The 20,343-nt window shown below is 40.4% G+C and overlaps 2 protein-coding genes across 3 annotated transcripts in view; both read left to right on the top strand.

Moving 5' to 3' along the window:
• emp (epithelial membrane protein) overlaps positions 1 to 20,343 on the top strand; it is an 88,356-nt gene that overhangs the window by 30,439 nt on the left and 37,574 nt on the right. The window contains exon 1 of one of the 2 annotated variants that reach the window (XM_022062194.2): positions 13,753 to 13,926. The exons of the other annotated variant lie outside the window; for it this stretch is intronic. Coding sequence (XP_021917886.2) covers positions 13,869 to 13,926 — 58 coding nt within the window. The 5' untranslated portion in view covers positions 13,753 to 13,868. Of the gene's footprint in view, positions 1 to 13,752; positions 13,927 to 20,343 lie in introns of those variants that run through there. 2 annotated transcript variants of the gene reach the window in all.
• On the top strand, positions 7,540 to 10,134 carry LOC110828962 (uncharacterized). Its single transcript, XM_022062196.2, has 2 exons — positions 7,540 to 7,869; positions 9,331 to 10,134. Exons 1-2 carry the CDS (start codon positions 7,680 to 7,682, stop codon positions 10,011 to 10,013), a joined length of 873 nt encoding a protein of 290 aa, XP_021917888.1. The 5' UTR covers positions 7,540 to 7,679; the 3' UTR covers positions 10,014 to 10,134.

The following is a 20,343-nucleotide window of genomic DNA, read 5'->3' as shown; positions in this document are numbered from 1 at the left end:
CATATTAGTGGCTGTAAGAATCTCACCAATGCAAAAATTGTTTCAGTTGGCATCAGTTATGTTTCACTTACGAGTTATGGTGTCAGCAGAGCTGAACGTGTTGAATTGCTGGACACTGAGGTGTTCAGTAGCTAACTGTCTCTGTGGAGTAGAGTTCTGTCTGAGAAGCTGGTGATCGCTTACATAGTGAAAGAATTTCCCACACATGTCCTTAAGATTCATTATAATATTATTATTCCATCTATGACTAGGTTTTCCGAGTGGTCTTCTCCCTTCGGGCTTACAAACCAAAATTGTGTAGGCATTTCTCGTCTCTTCGAGGTGTACCACATATCCCTAACATCTCACCCTACTTGATTTTAACATCCTAATGATACTTGGTGTAGTGTATGGAGATTCCCGTTGTTTTCTCCCAGCCTCCTGTCATTTTATTCCAGCATGGTTATGCACATTCTGTTGAAATTAGGTACCAATGTTGGATTTTATTTCTTTGAATTCTTGTTATTCTAAAGAAACAAAGGAATGATAATCAGATAGACGAACAGGAAGTTATAGGAAGAAATTTTAATTTTTTTTTAATAATACCGGAAGTCCGAGAGGACTTCCGGTATCGTAACGTACAAAATACAGCAAATTTCTCTCGTTCAATGAAGCATTGAAGTGTGTCAAGGTCTCCTGAAAATATCAGGAGAAAGTTCTGTACTTGGCTGAGTCGTCCGTGATGTAATTCCTTAACAGATGATAGCAAGTAGTGTGGCGTTAGTCTTACGTCTTAAGTATAACCTCTTACCCGTTGTTTCGTACGGGTATGAAACTTGGTCTCTTACCATAAGGACAGAAAGTAGATTCAGGGTTTTTGAGACAAGGATATCTACTGAGGATAATATTTGGTGTCAGGAGAACGGATGGTGAAAACTGGATTATGATACAATTTGTAGCTTTTCATGATAATAATTAAACATTAATTCCACACAAAAATAAACGTCTGACTACAAACAAACCACAAATCAATATAATACATTACATAAAAATATTCTAATAATTTTAAAATATTATAAAATTGATATAAACCTGAAGATGAGGTCTTATCCATCGAAACATGTCGTTTAATAAATAAAAAAAACGGGAAATAATGTAATATCGTATTTACGATAAAAAGAGCCAAAATATAATATTTTATACTACATAATGTTTTAATATTATATAATTTTAACAACATCATTTAATTACAACGTTTGTGTATAGACTGTGAAAATAAATATATATGCATTATGATAGCTGTATTTTTAGTTAACTGTGATGTTAATAAATCAAGGACCAGTGGTGAGCTCTTGTGAACACGGCGATGAACCTTCGTGTTACTCGAAATGCGGCCAATTTCTTATGTAGCTGAGCGATTACAGAGATCTCAAGAAGGCTTTTACTCCATCGAGTTCAAAATTTAATGTACTCCAGGCAGACACAGATAGGCTATGTTATAAGCGCGTGTTTTTAAATAAACACTGAAAGCAGTTAAAATGAAAAAGATTCGGGTATTGAATTTTGTAATTTCGCATCGAGCAAGTTTTTCCTGCCTCTGGCTCGGAACTAATCAACAGAGAACTAACCTCATGACACGGGGCCTTAGTGATGTTTTGGATAGAGTTTGGGGAACGAATATCTTAGTTACAACAAGGAGACAAATTAGTTTAATTGTCTCTTGTGTGATTATAAATGCTCACAAATTCTACACGTGGGAATGTTTGACTATTTGAATACATCGTAATGTAAATATTTTGCAATATTAACTGTTAGGAGTTATACCAACACGTATAGCCACATTTAAAAAAAAAAATAAAGGAGAATTTTTGTGAAAACGTGATGAGGAGATACCTAGAAAAATCTAAAATTTGACATTCTCATGCCTGTACTTTTTTTAGGTGTGTTAATAATGCAATAGAAAGTCTATCCATTAAGAATCAAAGCTTATATCAGTCCATCGGAGGGGCAGAGAAGTCTTCTGAATTTTATTTAGAATCTTACTAAGCCACGTTTACTTCAACTTGAGAACAGAATTGCGTGTTGTTACAGACTTGAGCTGTCATTGGTTAAAATATGAATGGTAGCGGATAGAACTTAGAACTATAACGTGTCCAGCCGGGAATAGAGCCCCAGTTCCTTCAGGAAGATGCAAAAATAGGTCAATGACGGGATTTACCGTATTTTATCATATAATTTCAGGTTTGTGTAATGATGCCATCGCTTATGATACTTTCTATGAACGCAAAAGATAGAAAACAAATGTATCAAATACTTGCCTCAAAGTCTGGAGGGAAGAGACCACATGGAAGACCTAGACGAAGATGGTAGAATAATTTTAAAAGTAACCTTAGGAAAATATGAAGTTATGTGACGTGGACTGTATTAATCTGGCGGACTCTTGTGAGTACAGTAATGAAACTATGTGCTGCTTAAAATCGGGGAGAGAGGGTTTACGATTATATTCAGAAAACATAAAGTCGGCTCCTTGTGATTATTATGCCATTAAAGAGTATTCTTGATAATAATCACGGATTGGACTGATACAGAGTAATATCCAAAGGTAAGCATTATTATCCAGTGGGGTAATTTATGGTTCGCGCGCCCCGTTCTTCATTTCTATTCGACCGTGGTGTCCTCTGTTTCGCTTTCGAACTACGCAGACTGCCTCCTTCGTCGCAACTTCCGCGTGTATTTTTTCCGAAACGTAATAACTAATCATTATTGGAAAGCGGCTGATGAAAATCCAACTCAAGTACAAGTTTATTGCCGGCCGTCACCACTCTTCTGTCGGAGGACTCGCGGAGGACTCTTATTGAAATGAAATTGATTTTGTGCAATGTAACATCAGCGTAATCCTGGGCTCTCGGGTTCGATTCCCGGCGGTGCCCGAATTTATAACTTGTGTTGGGCAAGGCCGTGGTCTAGGCAACACGGAGTTTTCCTCCGTGGCATCCCAACAATTACTCCATTCACACACAGAAGAAGGCAATGGCAAACCACTTCTGGATCATCTGCCAAGAACGTATATGAACAGGTCCCAGTCCGAGAAGAGAAAAGGATGGAACGATCCTGTTCATATGGACCTGTCGTCAGACAGAACACTAAATAATAATAAGATGAGGTGGTCTAGCGGTTAGAACGCTGGCCTTGTAATCCTGGGGTCTCGGGTTCGATTCTCGGCGGTGCCCGAATTTATAACTTGTGTTGGGCAAGGCCGTGGTCTAGGCAACACGGAGTTTTCCTCCGTGGCATCCCAACAATTACTCCATTCACACACAGAAGAAGGCAATGGCAAACCACTTCTGGATCATCTGCCAAGAACGTATATGAACAGGTCCCAGTCCGAGAAAAGGATGGAAGGATCCTGTTCATATGGACCTGTCGTCAGACAGAACACTAAATAAATAAAACTGGACTCGTACTCATGGGGGTCATTAGATTGAATTTTGATTAATTAACTTTTTGTTCAGCTGTCATGTTCTTATTTTACATCACACAAAGACCTACTAGCCTATTGCAAGCGGCGTCACTGTCAATCCCACCTCAAAAGTTTGTTCGTCCGGCTGCCGGAAATTAAAAAGCACGATTTTAATGTAAACTCCAATGGCATAACGTCCATACCAAGTTTCATCCAAATCCATCCAGCTGTTCTCAATTTGAATAATGCGGACGGACAGACAAACATGATCACAAACTGCGTTCACGTCATGTTCATCGTGTAAAAACAAAAAGATTATGTGATGAAGATAATGGTTTTATGGTTTATGACCACGTGTAGCCCTGTGGATGGTTGATATTTCGGAGAAACGTTTCTTCGAAAACACCTGTAACCACTTACAAGAACACGCGAGATCACATTTCCACCGCCCTGAAAACCTCATTCCATCCTTAATACGGTATGTCCACACTTCGAATATTTTACATGAAAAGAAAGTTGTCGGATTAAGAAAAGGTAATATTTGTCAGCTAGTTTAGGGATGACAGGATACAAATGAACTACAATAAATTCTGCTTAGGAGAAAGGCGAACTGAGATAATTGAATAGATAATGCCATATGTAAACCACGGATAACTGATAATGATTATGTAAAGTGGACAAGGTTTGACCTGATAATGGCCCAATGTCGTCTTTGCTGTAACGGCGATAAATTTCCGGGTTCATGAACAACACGAAAATTCTTCGACAAATGAACAAGTAGTGACGAACGCTGTTTATTGTAGAGTTAAACAGTGGCTCAGTCATGCCGCATTGGTTAACAAATCCTACGCTGATGTTTTTTTAGTGTTCTGTCTGACGACAGGTCCATATGAACAGGATCCTTCCATCCTTTTCTCGGACTGGGACCTGTTCATATACGTTCTTGGCAGATGATCCAGAAGTGGTTTGCCATTGCCTTCTTCTGTGTGTGAATGGAGTAATTGTTGGGATGCCACGGAGGAAAACTCCGTGTTGCCTAGACCACGGCCTTGCCCAACACAAGTTATAAATTCGGGCACCGCCGGGAATCGAACCCGAGACCCCAGGATTACAAGGCCAGCGTTCTAACCGCTAGACCACCGTGGCAGAATTGCGTATATTATATATAATCTCTGGAAACAGAGTTCAACTGAATATGATAGTGAGTCAGTTTAATCTTTTTAAAATTCTTGAAACCACATTTTAAAACTCATATTCTCAGTTTTTGTTTTCCACGTCGCCGTTTTGCGAGAGTTTACTCCACATTAAAATTCTGTACGCATTTGTTGTGTCTCCGGTCCGATGTACATGTTCAGTCCATCGTAGGTGGTGTCCTGACATGACAGTAATATGCAAATTATCTGTGCTGAATCGATCCGTGACACGTCGAAACAGTTTTTAGAGTCGATTTCTGCATTCATGCATAACATTTTCTAATAATTGTGTGCGGATAATTCGTATCTTCTTACAGCAACACGCAACCGGTCTTACGTAATTAATGAAGTGTCCTTCTGTTTCCTGCTATCATGTCTCTTGCCGTTGCGTGTCTGTCGTCTGCAACTAGTGTTATTACACAACACTTCTGTTCTATTTTATATATTTTACCGTCGCTTATAAGTGGTAAATTCTGGTGTCGAACCCCAGGCGCTGAATCGGCTGTCCTCCAATGGCCTGCCTTCGTCTTCACCACAAGCGGAAGACTGTAGAATACCTTAGGAAGTTCCAGACCGTTTCCTCACAAATCTCTTCCTTTCATAGTAATGAGACGGCAGAGCGACTATCAGCTTCTCAAGAAGTTATTAAGGCTTTGACCGGGATGTTCTTTTGTTAAATCTTATGTGGTACCGCCTGATTCGACTTCTAATGGTTAAGTGAAGTGTTTTCTTCGCGGTACGGTCTGGATTCGTAAATATTATGAAGACGAGCTTCGGCTTCAAAGGGTTAACCAGCTGATTTTCGTAATGGTGAGGTGTAGTGTTTTCTTCGCGGTACGGTCTGGATTCGTAAATAATATTCAGACGATCTTCGGCTTCAAAGGGTTAATGGGACGAGTACGTGTGAGTCATTTCACCTGCCACCTCGGCCTGGGGGCGATCGTGTCGCTGAGTCTTGTCCCTTTTAGTAAAGCCACCGAAACGTCTCTTTGCTGAACCTCAGAGTATCAGAGTAACTGCTTGAGCTGACGTTGACGATGCTTTTAGATAGAGTAGTAGCCTCCAATGTGAAAGTTACGTGACGTCATCGGAATGCAAGCTGTTCTGTCGCTGATCGCCTTAAGTATGTATGCATTTGTCATTATTTCTCCCCTACTTGTATGATCGGCCATGGCTGGGTTCAGGTCGTCAGGTACATCAAATTGTCAGTTCCCACTGGTTTCTGTGGTCTTAGTGTACACGGTCGTCTGTTTGAAGGGCGGGTGTCTGAGAATATTTGAACCCAAGAGAGTGCTGCGTCGCGCATGGGAGAAGATGCATACCTGGTACAGGGTTATTCATAATTCCCTGACACATTACAAAATGTCGATAGACTTGAATGGTGCAAAGGATGATAACATGCGACATGCCGACAGAAAGAGAAACTCTCCAAGTTTATTTTACACACCTCATAAATGATCTATGACCAACATTCTATAGTTCCGAGCGTGTTTCATAGATGCCACACGGTGTTGCCAACCTTTGCTAAATTCATGTTGAGATTGATATGAAGTGAATTTTTTTTTAAATTTTCAGCGAGCTTTTAATTATTAATTTATATTCGATATGCAAATTCCTCCTACGTCACTTGTCGATAAGTACAGCAATGAAGACTTTCTAATTGGTGGTTCAAACACAAGGATGATCACAGGTCGAGCCTGTGAAACGTGTTATTTTCCATTGATCCTGTGGCTACTTTGTCCACATGTCATTTCGAAATCAATAGCTTACAACTCATGTCAAATGAACACGTGACGCATGCGCCAGAGAAATATTTATGTTTAGTTAATTTGTTTTTGAAATATTTTTCATTATTATTTAGTTATTATCGTATGTATTATAAGTGTTTGCCTGTTATTGGCTTCTTACTGTTGGCAAACACTTAAATAAATTAATTGAATTATATAAATGCTGATATCTTTACAAATAATTTATTCCGATTACTGACATATGCCACTCTTTTCCTGATTCAGTAATCAATGTGTAACCTCTTTTCTGTTCAGACTCTTTGGGGTTTAATTCTTAACATTTGCCTTCTGTTTCACGCGTTACCTGAAATTTGTGTCGGTTTTGTTTTATTGTGTGTTTTATGATATATCTTTTCTGTTCACCGCCTGACTGCTTTGAGTTTTGCAAAAAATGAATGTAGTTGATTCTAATCATAATATTCAATCATAAAGATCGGCCTCGTCATTTACCCTTAATTAATTAACAGAATGTAGAGAAAATTTGCTTACGCATTAGTGTTGTTTGAATCTGGATTTAAAAGATTCTCAAAATAATATTCAGTTCAGATTTATAGACAGAGAGGTACTGGAGAGGGTGGCTTATAGGTAGACTGACTATTTCTTCCTTTTCCATACTCTGAATTAATCAACGCTTAATAACAGAGGCTGATAAAAAACATTCGTTGGATTACCAGAGAGTTGATTTCGTGTTGTCCAGCACAAACCGAAGTATCCCTCAGTTATAAATATTAATAAGTGTAAGCCGATACATACCTTAGCATACAAAGCTACGCGAGCTATGGCATCTTCTGTCACGTGGAGACACCTACCTGCTGACACACAAAACCGTTTACGACCTTACAACATAATGGAGTTAACACACCTGAAACTGTGGGCTAGCGCACACGAGCAGATTTTAAACTGCATTAATGGATCGCAGTTTCAGTACTGTTCGCTACTGTAATCTTGAGACTTGCAAGGAATATAGAAGTCCGAAGCGTTAAAGGCTCTCGCTATCTTTCGTCCTTAACCCCACTTTCTTGCCCCCTCAAGTCTGAAGATTACAGTCGCGAAGAGTAGGAAGCGAGCGCATGCGCGGTGGTTTTACCTCCTGGGTTTTTCTGCCGAGTCATGCTTCATTTTCGATGCGGTGCTGCTGCCGCACAGCGGCTGACGGTGTCATTAGAACACAAAGAACGCTGTCTGTGTGCGCGAGCGAACGGTGAAACAGCCGCACGGCCGACCAGTGTTTGCCCGACCTTGGAATCGATCGAACGCGTAATGGAACTGAACACCACAGTTTTTGATAGTGAGAGATTGATTTCCGAAGTGGAGAAGAGGCCGGCACTGTACAATAAGGTCATGCCAGAGTACAGTGACAAGAACTATAAAGAAAAACAATGGAAAGAAGTCTGTGAAGCAGTGTTGCCAAATTGGTGCCACCTAGACAAGAAAGAACGAGTGACTGCAGGTAAGGAGAAACGTAAATTATTTTCGTTTTAACTTTATTTATATATTCTGTGTATATTTTTTACACTCAGATCAAGTTAAATGATAAAATACAAGATACAGTTTAATTTAACTGCATTATAATAGGATGTACGTCCGTCAATTTAACCTGCAAACGTGTTTTCTGTAATAACAATAGAAGCTGTGTTAAACCTTTTCGTATTGCTAAGGAACAGAGCTTGTGGGGAAGTATTTTGCGTAATATTCTCTCACATTCAAATAGACTGAACCATCTCAGAGGGGCATTCACACATCGTATCCTCAAGATGAATTCCGTCTCTCTTGCGGACGAAATTGTTTAGTATACAACAAGTTTTAATTATAATATCGCAAAAATCAAGACGAACGTCAATGACACGTTGGAAAATTCTCCATTTTTTTTGCACAGTATTTCAAAATGCACATCCCACCATTTTCATTGCCCTCGATAATCTGTAATTAAATATACGTTTGAGAAGACCCAAATTTTCCGATAGAGAAAATTCCTCATCTCCTACAATGGCAAATGGCATCGTTAGGTAACTGCCTGGAATCTGGAATATTTAATGTATTTTCTTCCAACATTTTACATAAATTTGTGTTTTTAAATATATTAGAGTCACTAGATGTACCGTAAGCTCCCACATCTATGCTAATGAAGCAGTAATCTGCGTCCACTAAAGCCATAAGGAAAATAGAAAAGAAGTTTTTGTAATTGAAAAATAAAGACCTGCTATCACCAAGCAGATATTCTTAATGTAATGGATGGAAGCTATTTCCAGTTGCAAGGTACCTGTAAGCAGATAAGAATATCAGTCAATATCATATAACTAGAGCAGAGCGCTCCTTTCGGATGCTCCTCGGGGGGGTTGGTTGCGTTTTAAAATTTTGAGTAAGAAACTAAACCAACCCCCCCAAATTTTAAAATCTTGAGTAAGAAACTAAACCAACCCCCCCGAATGGGGGGTTAAAACACTTGACCAAATTTTAAAATTTTGTGCAAGAAACTAAACCAACCCCCCCCCAAATTTTAAAATCTTGAGTAAAAAACTAAACCAACCCCCCCCAATGGGGGGTTAAAACACTTGACCAAATTTTAAAATTTTGTGCAACAAACTAAACCAACCCCCCCCCGAATGGGGGGTTAAAACACTTGACCAAATTTTAAAATTTTGTGCAAGAAACTAAATCAACCCCCCCCCCCCCGAATGGGGGGTTAAAACACTTGACCAAATTTTAAAATTTTGAATAAAAAACTAAACTAACCCCCCTTCGGGGGGTTAGTTTAGTGTCTTACTCAAGTCATTTGTTTACTCGGCATTGTTGTGTTGGTACAACACAACAATGCCGAGTAAACAAATATAACGTAACATTGTTTGATGACGTCATTTTTTGATAGACGACAAGTCACGAATTTTTATAGTAAAAAATGTCATACTTTCAGGCAATGTCATACAACGGAAATGGAGAAATATTCGTGATAATTTCCGAAAAGGAATTCAAGTACAAAAGAAGTCAACAGGACAAGGGGCCAGAAAAAGGAGAAAATATGTTTATTTTGACCAGTTGTTGTTCCTTCTGCCAACACTTCAAGAACGAAGCTCATCTGGGAATGAGAATGAGACCGAGGAAGATATAAACACAGGACGTCAGGTCAGAGGAGTCACAAATGCGAACGAAACAAACGAGAGACGACAGAGTAAACGTTCCAAAATTACGTATGAAGAATCTTTACTACAAATAATCAAAGAGAGAAACAGAGATGATATTGATGAGGACAAATCTTTCTTACTCTCTCTGGTACCATCATTTAAGAAACTCAGTGATGAACAAAAGTACATAGCGAAAGTGGAGTTTTTAAATGTTTTGAGGAGGGTAACGTTGCCTCAACCCCAGTATCCTTTCAGCACTCGACGCCTTTCGAACAGTTATTTTCCACCAAATTTTCCACCTTCTAATCCTCCCGGAATAAACCAGAGTTTTTCGCCAAAGTTCAAACCTCAGCACACCGAATCCCTCCGCAGTCCTGAGCAGTCTACGTCCACCAGTAGTAGCACTCTACTTCCCCAGATGTCACCCTCTGATAGCAATACCATGTCACCATTATCTGATACCGAACTACACTGAATATTGTGATTGTAATTCCCTAAACTACATAACAGGAAAGAAAAAGTATGTTTAAAGTCTACAATTAAATGTAAGATTGTTATAAAATGTAATAAAGAAAATTAAATATATAACTATCGTAGAGTTACTGACAAATCTTCCTTCTGCCTGCACAAACCTCCTCATTACAGTATTTTGGTAGGTAATAGATGGTCCAATCGTGAACAGTAACTCGTCGAAATTGCTGCTAATCATTCGAAAGTATCCGAAGAATTTCTTTGGATACATACGCAGATTTTCGGCTAGTCAATAAATATGTTAACTGTTCTCACATAAGCCTGACATATTTGCTCTTACGAGACTGATCTATTTGCAATCTGTCTTGACTGTCGGTCCATTAATACACGCTTCTTCTAGTGCTCAAATACCAGTAATCCTTGAATGGATTATGTAAATAATTTCTAAGCACGTCTGAGGTTGTTTTGACGTTTGATGAACAATACAAATATGTCGGATGCCAAGTTTGTAAGACGTTATTTCGAACAATTTTTTTTTCGAGAGAGAGGAAGCTACGAAAATCCCCGAGAAAATCTAGTCGGTGTGATTTTTTTTGACGTAAATACGTGTATGAGGAAGGGTCATTCGGCAAAAATGTGTTACGAAAAGGGGTGCTCTAGCGGTTAGAACGCTGGCCTTGTAATCCTGGGGTCTCGGGTTCGATTCCCGGCGGTGCCCGAATTTATAACTTGTGTTGGGCAAGGCCGTGGTCTAGGCAACACGGAGTTTTCCTCCGTGGCATCCCAACAATTACTCCATTCACACACAGAAGAAGGCAATGGCAAACCACTTCTGGATCATCTGCCAAGAACGTATATGAACAGGTCCCAGTCCGAGAAAAGGATGGAAGGATCCTGTTCATATGGACCTGTCGTCAGACAGAGCACTAATAATAATAATAACATTACCTTACCTTACATTTCATTACATTACATTACATTCAGCTACCACAGACCCATCTTAAGCGTAACTAATTCAAGTTGAATAAGCAAAGTCTTAATCAAACTTATCTCAATTGTAAAGCATGTATAAAGGAAATATTTAGAATAAAGCCAATATATAAACTTCCTTTCCGTATAGACGTATTTACGTCAAATTCTCCGGAACCGTGGTTCCACCATCACTTTTTTTCCTGAGCACAAAAGTGTCTCGAGCATCTCCGAATAACTTTTTCTTTGCGAAAAGAGAGTGTACCGAGAAAAACCAAAACATTCCGTTCCAAATTTGGCTGCTGTCTAACGTTTAGCCTGTGCTGCTAGATCAGACACCAGATCGTAGCAGTTTTATTAATATATTAATAGTCTATTTAACGACGCCATTTGTAACGTGGAATGACAGGACGATTAACGAAATATTTGTTGGAATGGAAGTGATGTTTCGGAATCTGGTGGAGAGGCTAAGGAAAATTACTAAAAATTTTCGATCGCGATATTCGTATTCCGGGTCACATCTGAGCCCAGAAATTATCGAATGCCAAGGTGATTAGACACCAATGAAGTAATTAAGTGATGGGTGTGGTCCAGGGTACGTGCATACGTTGTGGATCTGCAGTGGGATTCCCATCCGACAGCCTCTTTAACGACGAAGTGACTGAAAGTCGACCCGAAGTCCTTGAGTGTTCGTTTCGAAACTTAAGACCATGAATTGCTTTGAAACTGGTTATGAGGACGTGTGTTTTGGCCATGGTTTTAATTTGCTTGTCGATAATTAAATGTTATTTATGCCACCTGTTTCTTATATCACCGCGTTCCCTACTGGCAGAGCTCCAGCAGAACCTCTTCATATTTCAGGTTCATATCCCGGCTTTAATCTTTCTTAAGAATCGCCTTCCATATTTATCAGTCTATGATTTTTTTGTATAAAAGATTAGGGAAATTCTCTTGTTGAATCGGAAAAGGGCTTCCGGGATTCGATTCTGTAGCTACATTAACCGAAGACGTGTGTTTCTTCAGGAGTTCCTCATTTCAGTCACCAATTTTGAACAATTTAAATGTCTCCTCTTTTCCCCTACGCACAACCGGTTGGGACTTTCCGATAATCGATTTATCTCGTTCGTACGTACGAACGTATCTCTGTCCCTGTTCGCACCGCAATCTGATAATCACAAAAAAAGTTTTTACATCCAGACTTTGCATATTTTACTGAATCTATCTGTTATTCACCGTGAAGATGGAAACAGAAGTATTTGCCGATACGTGTTTAAATATGATCTCTCATTAACAGTCATATTTTGTAAGGTCTTGTGAACAGATTGGTCTTAGCACAGGAAATAACACTCGCGAATTGTGAGGTATTTCCCACGTTCTAATATCTGATCTTCATGAAAAGTTCCAGTAACCTTGGAATTGAGTAATTTTGAAAGAAAAATTAGAATCGGAGATTCTGATTTGCGAGTGAAACTTTTTTGCCGTAAGTTTTCATACAGCCAAATGTGTTAGATGAGTCACCTAACACTGTTGTGGTGACGTACATACAATTCATCAGATAAGACGAGACATCAAACAGACTTTTGGTGGTAAACTTCTCGAAAAGCGACCACCCAACCTAACCAAACCTAACCTAACCCAACCTAACCTAACCTAACCTAACCTAACCTAACCTAACCCAACCTAACCCAACCTAACCCAACCTAACCTAACCTAACCTAACCTAACCTAACCTAACCTATCCTAACCTAACCTAACCTAACCTAACCTAACCTAACCTAACCTAACCTAACCGTGTGTGATATGGGAGGCAAATGACACGTAGCCCATGTGAACTGGGTTATGTGAGCTTCGAATCATGTGCCTGCGGACTTTGGTAGCAAGTAGTTGGTTAGTTGTCGTCGAGGTTTAAAACGATAAGGATTTTAGATGGACGGCCGAGGTTTGAATCTCTAAAGGGGCATTGGGCCGTCTCAGTGGCCGCGTGGTCAATGGGACCGTGGGTTCGAATCCCACTCAAGGCATGGATATTAGTCCGCGTTTTTCTGAGTTGTACTGTCCTCTAGAGCAGTGGTATTCAACCTGGGGTACGCGAAGACATCTTGGGGGGGTTCGTAAAATTTAAAAAACTAGAGCAGAGTAAGAAACTAAACCAACCCCCCCGAACAACACAACAATGTCGAGTAAACAAATATAACGTAACATTGTTGATGACGTCATTTTTTGATAGACGACAAGTCACGAATTTTTATAGTAAGGTATATTATTTTATGATAAGCTATGAATAATCAGTAATGTAATTTATTTAATTTATTTTAGATGTAGATTATATACTATGTATAACTTGAATTATACACCAACAACTTTGGGGGTACAAAGTTGAAGAGAAATTATATCTGGGGGTACGCGGAGACATCTTAGGGGGTACGTGAAATTTAAAAAATATATTATTTTATGATAAACACTGAATAATCAGTGATGTAATTTATTTAATTTATTTTAGATGTAGATTATATACTACGTATAACTTGAATTATACACCAACAACTTTGGGGGGTACAAAGTTGAAGAGAAATTATATCTGGGGGTACGCGAACAAAAAAGGTTGAATTCCACTGATCTAGGGGCCTTGCGACAGGCTGATTACTAGTCCAAGGAGCCCTACCAACTGGCAGCGGGTTGATGTTTTCTCCGCGGCTGATATATTTCCCCCTCCCGCCCCTCAATCGCTTCATCCTTGACGTCGTGTACCTGTTCCGTGGCTCTAGCAGTCTAGCTGCAGTCAGTCGCAGGCTGCTTGCCGTGAGCTCCGGTCTTTAATCCTGTCTCTCTGCGATGTGCTATGTAGTGTCGTGTGTGGCCAAGTGTTGACCCGCGTCCAGAAGCCTTCAAGATGCATCACAGACAGAAACTTTGTGACAAGCTGAAGAGTAACTTCCTCAGGAAGTGGTGTAAGTCTCGTATTGGATTTTCTGTTATTAATATTTTAGGCGCTTATCGTGCGACTCAAAAGTTTATGGATTAACAACATCTTCAGTTTCTTTCGTTTCGGGTTTTTTACGATGACATTTCAGATTCGAATCGTTATCGTTTATTTCGTTCTTTACGCCTGTAATTAATGTCTTTCGTGCTCTGTAAGAAGGGCCTAAGGCAATACACGTTAATTTTGGCTTAGGCCATTGTTACCGAGCGCTAAGGATGTATTTGTGTGTCTGAACACCTGTGGCGTTGTGGCAAAGCGTCTTTATCGATGTGTTTGTGGTTGTTTATCTTTTTAAGAGGTTACATGTTGGTATGGAAGACATAAGTCCTTCACCGCCAATATAAAAGTCCGCCATTTAACACTACCTTAAGACATCGCTAACCATTTTAAACATTTAAACCTACAGTCTACTTCTCTGACATTAGTGTTGCTATTTAACTCTCACCTCTACTTACTACATGCAAGGCTTGCAATCAAAAATTAATTACGATATCGTCATTATCATTTTATTGATATAGTGAGTGAGGAATTACTACTTGCTTGGTTGAGTAGTTACCAAAGGCCTCCCATCGCAACATGGAACGTCTTGTGCGCATGCGTCCTTGTAAGTTCCACAGTCATGGTGAACGTAATCATGGCTCTCAGGCAGACGGTACACAGTTCGATGCAGTGTGACCTCGCACGCGGTTACAGGTTGAAATAATAATCCGCGAATCGTCACGTGAAACTTTATACATTTAAATACAGAATTAAATGTTAAAGAGCCCACAGACAAACAAACAAATTGTAATGAGGGAATATTAATTCTGGAGCAAAGAGGTTTGTATGTTCTATGACGTTTTATACGACGTAACATCTCGAAGTTTCTGGATATGCACACTCTCTGCTTAAAAATTTTAAGTTTTTGGCTGGAATTCTACAGCCATTCTTCCCGTACGCTACACCGCATATACAGGGTGTCCCAAAATGTATACACATTAAATGAATGAAATAAAGACCTTTTTTTATAAACTGTCGTTACATGCGCCAGCATAGGCACTTAGTTAATTAGATAATGTTGTGTTTGTGTTTAAAATGGCCACCGGACATGTCTCCCTTAAACACAACGCACGGAGATCGATAATAAGATTAATATTCCGTGTCTTGGTGAATATTTTTGGGACGCCCTGTATTTGACATCACTGTGTTTAGGGAAAGGGCCAGGGCGTTGACCGGGCACTGAACAAGGCAACGGGTCGCGGCCCTGATCCGTCCTAGATCTACTGCAACTTATTAAAGTTACGTAACTTCGTAAGGTGAGGCGTTTGTGAAAAATGTCGCAAGATGTCCTTCGTTGGCCTGTAAGTTGAATGACGAATTGGACGTTCCTGAATTTCGACCGTCTGTAGAATATTTTATTGTGCGGTGCGTGAGTTTTCAACCAACTTTGATAATTAGACCACTGTCATTTTTGTAAGTATGAATTCTGTGGGTTTTAAGTTGAACGAAGTCTCCAGAGAGTAAAGTATTACTAGAAAGCGGGAACGGCAAACATTACTTAGTGATTTTTAAAATTTGAGTTTCTTTTAAAATTAATTGAAATATTGCCAGCAGGGGTCACGCCACGGACACTTGTCTGATCGCTCCTCATTGGTGCATCCGCTGTTTTCCAATGCATCAGAAATTCTGTCTTCAGAAATTTTTCTCGTGTACTTTTCCTGGGACTTTTCGTTTGTTTCTTTCGTACGTTATTCTGACCTTTTCGTTGTGTACTTAAGGTTATTTCCAGTGTTCTGTTTTGTGTGGTGAACCTGGTGATTCACACACAAATTTTCCGATTCCTGTCTGCGTACCACTGGATTTCCCAGGCCGAAGGAAACTTATCCGAGGTACTCCGGACTCTTTTTCACGGTTGCAAGGCGTTTCTCGGCGTCTTCGATTGGTCCTCTTTCGCAACAGATCACGTGCTTGTGATTCTCTGGCATTATCTTCTGCGAGAGATTGAGATGTTTAGAAGTCGTCGTCGTTATCGAACACGAGGATAGGACGGAGAGATCCTAGCGTTTCCGAAACTTTGTCTTTTATTGTTAGGTGTTATCAGCCATGAGAAATCCATCATCCTTTTGCTGCCAGATCGTGGTCCTTGAAGGTTTGTCATCCACAAGACCGTCGTTATGGGATTAACGACTATGCTAGGAAGTGGACGACCGGGCTTCAATTCCTAGCAGAGGAGTTCTTCCTTCTTAGTAATGTCCATGCCTGTGTTATATCACCCAGTGCCCTGTTCCTTGGCGTTAAAGCGACCTGGGCTTGAAGCTAACCACTTACCATCTGGTGCCGAGATTAAGAAAGCGTGGAACTGTACCTCCAGTTAACCATAACTCTGCACGGCGTGTCTTACCTGACGATAACTAAGAGGCAAGCTACGACTAACCTAGTTCTCTAGAGTTGGAACCGATTCAACAGAATGCAGTACGACAGTGTCGGGTATGTCCCACTTCTGGGTTCTGAGGCGAGACACACATATGTAAGAAGATTCTGGTTTGGGTACTGATTTTAAAGACCTTTGGAGGTGTTTCAGATTGGGAAATGGTCTCAGTTAACTGTTAGCTTTGCAGCCCTTGTTCCTCGACTTGGTACTTTCAAATATTATTTATATCATAGCCAGTGACCACTGCTTATTACTGAATTGTTATTTATTTTTCTCCGAATTTCATGCGGCTGGAAGATTAACCCAACGAAGACTTTTCGTAGATTATTGATTCGCTTTGTAAAATTTTCGAAAATCTAAAATCGAACGTCTCCTTCTTCTGTTCTGGTGGTCCGTGGTTTTATCTCGGTATAAATAAATACGAGTAGTATTTTAAATAGACCACGAACTGAAGATGACCGTCTCTGGGTTGTAGCGCCGTGCGATACGGTGGAAGTTTACCGACGTTTCAGAGGTCCTTCCTGCCTCCATCATCAGGGCGATGAGTCTTATGGTAAACATATACAAGACTTGACGGTGCTGGATCACAGAATAACTATCTTCTGACTCACCGCCGTGGAAACCTTAAATCCTGCTACAGACCACGATGGCTTCTTTCGGAATTATTTTCGGGAATTCGTCTTTCACTTATGTCCCCAGTTTACGAGGTGTATTTCAGATGCGCTTTGTAGTTCGGTAGAAATTGAATTTCAGCATTCGACATTTGGCATCCCTGACTGAGTTTGCCGTTCCTTTATTGTGGACAGGAATCTCTTGTTGACTGAACTAATCAGTAATACAAATTGGGGCTACCATCCTGTTTGAAAGCATGAGTAACTATTTGCTAGCATTTTTATTTTTGCACAGATCACACAGCCGTTTTGAAAAGCAAATATTTCAGAGTTACTGACATTACAAAGATTAATATTCATTCATGCTACATTTCTAAATTCTAATGTTTATACACGTATGACACGTTTAGTACAGTTTTAATCTGAAGTACGCGTGGAACAGGGAATGAACTTGATATTTGGTGACGCTGGACGCATTTTGTGAGTCGTTTAATTCGTAGTTTCTTTTGCTGAAAATGCCTTCAACCGTTAAGGAAATTCACTTTACCAGGGAAATGTTTGCTTGCGTAGGTGGTAAAAGAAATTGGAACACAGTGACGGTATGGATTTCGATATTACGTTTGAGAACATCTGAACGGAGCGTGGGTCTGCAAGAAATGAGACAGAAAGCGAGAAGGAGGAGAGAAAGAGTGGATAAGGTCGGTAAACATTTTGTAGTCGTGGCTGCTGGACTGTAACCGATACCACAACCGAAGAGCGGCCTCTAACGGTTTGCAGTAGAAAGTTGTGACTTTGCGCAAAGAAGTCACGGTGCAACACGTGAAAGCGTTCGGCGACGACCAAGTTCTCAATAACTCTGACCTGTGGGAGGGTCAGTATCACACGAAGTCCGAGATTCTGCGAGACTACCAGCTTCTCGTCAGTATCACACGTAGTCCGAGATTCTGCGAGACTACCAACCTCTCGTCAGTATCACACGAAGTCCGAGATTCTGCGAGATTACCAGCCTCTCGTCAGTATCACACGAAGTCCGAGATTCTGCGAGACTACCCAGCCTCTCGTCAGTATCACACGAAGGCCGAGATTCTGCGAGACTACCAGCTTCTCGTCAGTATCACACGAAGTCCGAGATTCTGCGAGACTACCAGCCTCTCGTCAGTATTACACGAAGTCCGAGATTCTGCGAGACTACCAACCTCTCGTCAGTATCACACGAAGTCCGAAATTCTGCGAGACTACCAGCCTCTCGTCAGTATCACACGAAGTCCGAGATTCTGCGAGACTACCAGCCTCTCGTCAGTATTACACGAAGTCCGAGATTCTGCGAGACTACCAGCCTCTCGTCAATTACACGAAGTCCGAGATTCTGCGAGACTACCAGCCTCTCGTCAGTATTACACGAAGTCCGAAATTCTGGGAGATTACCAGCTTTTCGTCAGTATCACACGAAGTCCGAGATTCTGCGAGACTACCAGCCTCTCGTCAGTATTACACGAAGTCCGAGATTCTGCGAGACTACCAGCCTCTCGTCAGTATTACACGAAGTCCGAGATTCTGCGAGACTACCAGCCTCTCGTCAGTATTACACGAAGTCCGAAATTCTGCGAGATTACCAGCTTTTCGTCAGTATCACACGAAGTCCGAGATTCTGCGAGACTACCAGCCGATTTATGATAGGAAGAAGTAAAATGAGAAGATCAAGAGGTAGATGGGAATAGAAGAGCGAAGAAAATTAAACGAACGAATCTGATATTAAGCAAAGAGCGAAAGGAATAGAGAAAATGGAAAATAACTAGTGGAATTAAAATAAAATTAGATGATGATTGTAGTTTAATTCCATGTGAAGAGAATTTGGATGAAGCCGTTTTAAATTATTTAATAGGCCTGTAACGTGTGAATAATACGCGAAAATTATATTAGATCTTAAAATTCTTCAACATACGAGGATTTTGTATTGTTTACACTGCAGACAGCGATGTTAAACATTTCAGTAGAACCGTAAAAAACGCGGTCTGTTGGCGAAAACGATTTTATGTAGTTCCAGATGTAATGAGGCACGCAGAATTCCAAGCAACACATTTGGAAAATATATATGTCTACATCACATTTCTTGTCTTGCTAGAAAATCAGAAAATTTCTGTTTCATCCCTACAAGAAATGCTGGCAGAATTTTTTTTTAGGTTTTGTCAATGACACGTTCTTCGTGCACCTATTTACGCTATAACGACTTATCCGCCATCTAACGTCGACTTCCTCTGTTTTCTTATGTAGATCGACAAAAACCTCTTGTCCTTGTTAGTCAGAGCGTTTTTCAGCTTACTTTGTCGTACAAGGTGCCGAGGAAATATTTTCTGACGTTAGACAAACAAAACAAGCGAAAGGTTCAGAACTTTACTTCGCGGCTAGACGTGGATGGAAGAACGAAGAAATTCTTGCACATTTTTGACAGGGAACACATCTCGAAAATCATCGAGAAGGAGTTTCATTACAGTGAAACTCAATAAGTAGCTACATTTTAATAATATCGTATGGAATAAATGGATTCAGCTGACTCCGGATTCTGTTATAAATGAAGTCCCCGTTTATGCACCGTCCAGTGGTTCAGAATCACGAACCAGTTGCCCAATGAGTGCAACATTACCGAAACATATTTTATATAGGCAATTTTAATATTATTCCGGTGTCTACCGTCCACGTGGCTGTCTTTTTAGAAAGTTCACCGCTTACTGCTCACTCAGAACCTTGTGTTGTAAATGGCTGGCACTGTTTCACGAATCCTACACGGCCAGGTTGGCAACTAGAAATGTACATTAAAATGTAAACAAGAGACCGCTCCTTCAGTCGAGGCGAATTCTACGATCTCAGTTCGTGATCGTTTCGGAGGTGCTTGTTGGTTCCATAATCAGGGCGATTATGGAGGCAGCAGACACCTCTGAAACGTCGGGAAACCTGTTACCAGGCTCTACGGTGTAACATCGCGGAAGACAGCAAATTTAATACATCAGTTGTTTGTTTTGGTTAACAATTATTAAGGTTAAGTGGTTTCTTTTTAGGGTGAAATGATTTAAAATTAAAGTCATTCTGCAACTTCGTGTTGATCTCATAAGCTGGCCTTGCCTGTCGGAAAATTTTGCTCCTGCGGAACGCGTAAGCTCTGACGATCTCCTGTGGATGTCCTTGTCACGACTGGACTGCGTTCCATTGTTCTTGCCGGCGTGATCTTGGATCCAATCATTTTTCTTCCTGAGGTAGAAGGATTGGATTGTCTTGAACTGTCGGTTGCTTGGCTGACGTGAAGGACTGCAGTGGAATGATAATTGGTGCTAATTTCGAAACGCTCCTCACATTTTGCGAGGTTCCGGCC

This window comes from Zootermopsis nevadensis, unplaced genomic scaffold (assembly GCF_977971745.1).
Source record: "Zootermopsis nevadensis isolate Lab colony 2312 unplaced genomic scaffold, Znev_1.0 Znev_ptg000030l, whole genome shotgun sequence".
Classification (NCBI taxonomy): Eukaryota; Metazoa; Arthropoda; class Insecta; order Blattodea; family Termopsidae; genus Zootermopsis; species Zootermopsis nevadensis.
This window is presented reverse-complemented; position numbering and strand designations above follow the sequence as displayed.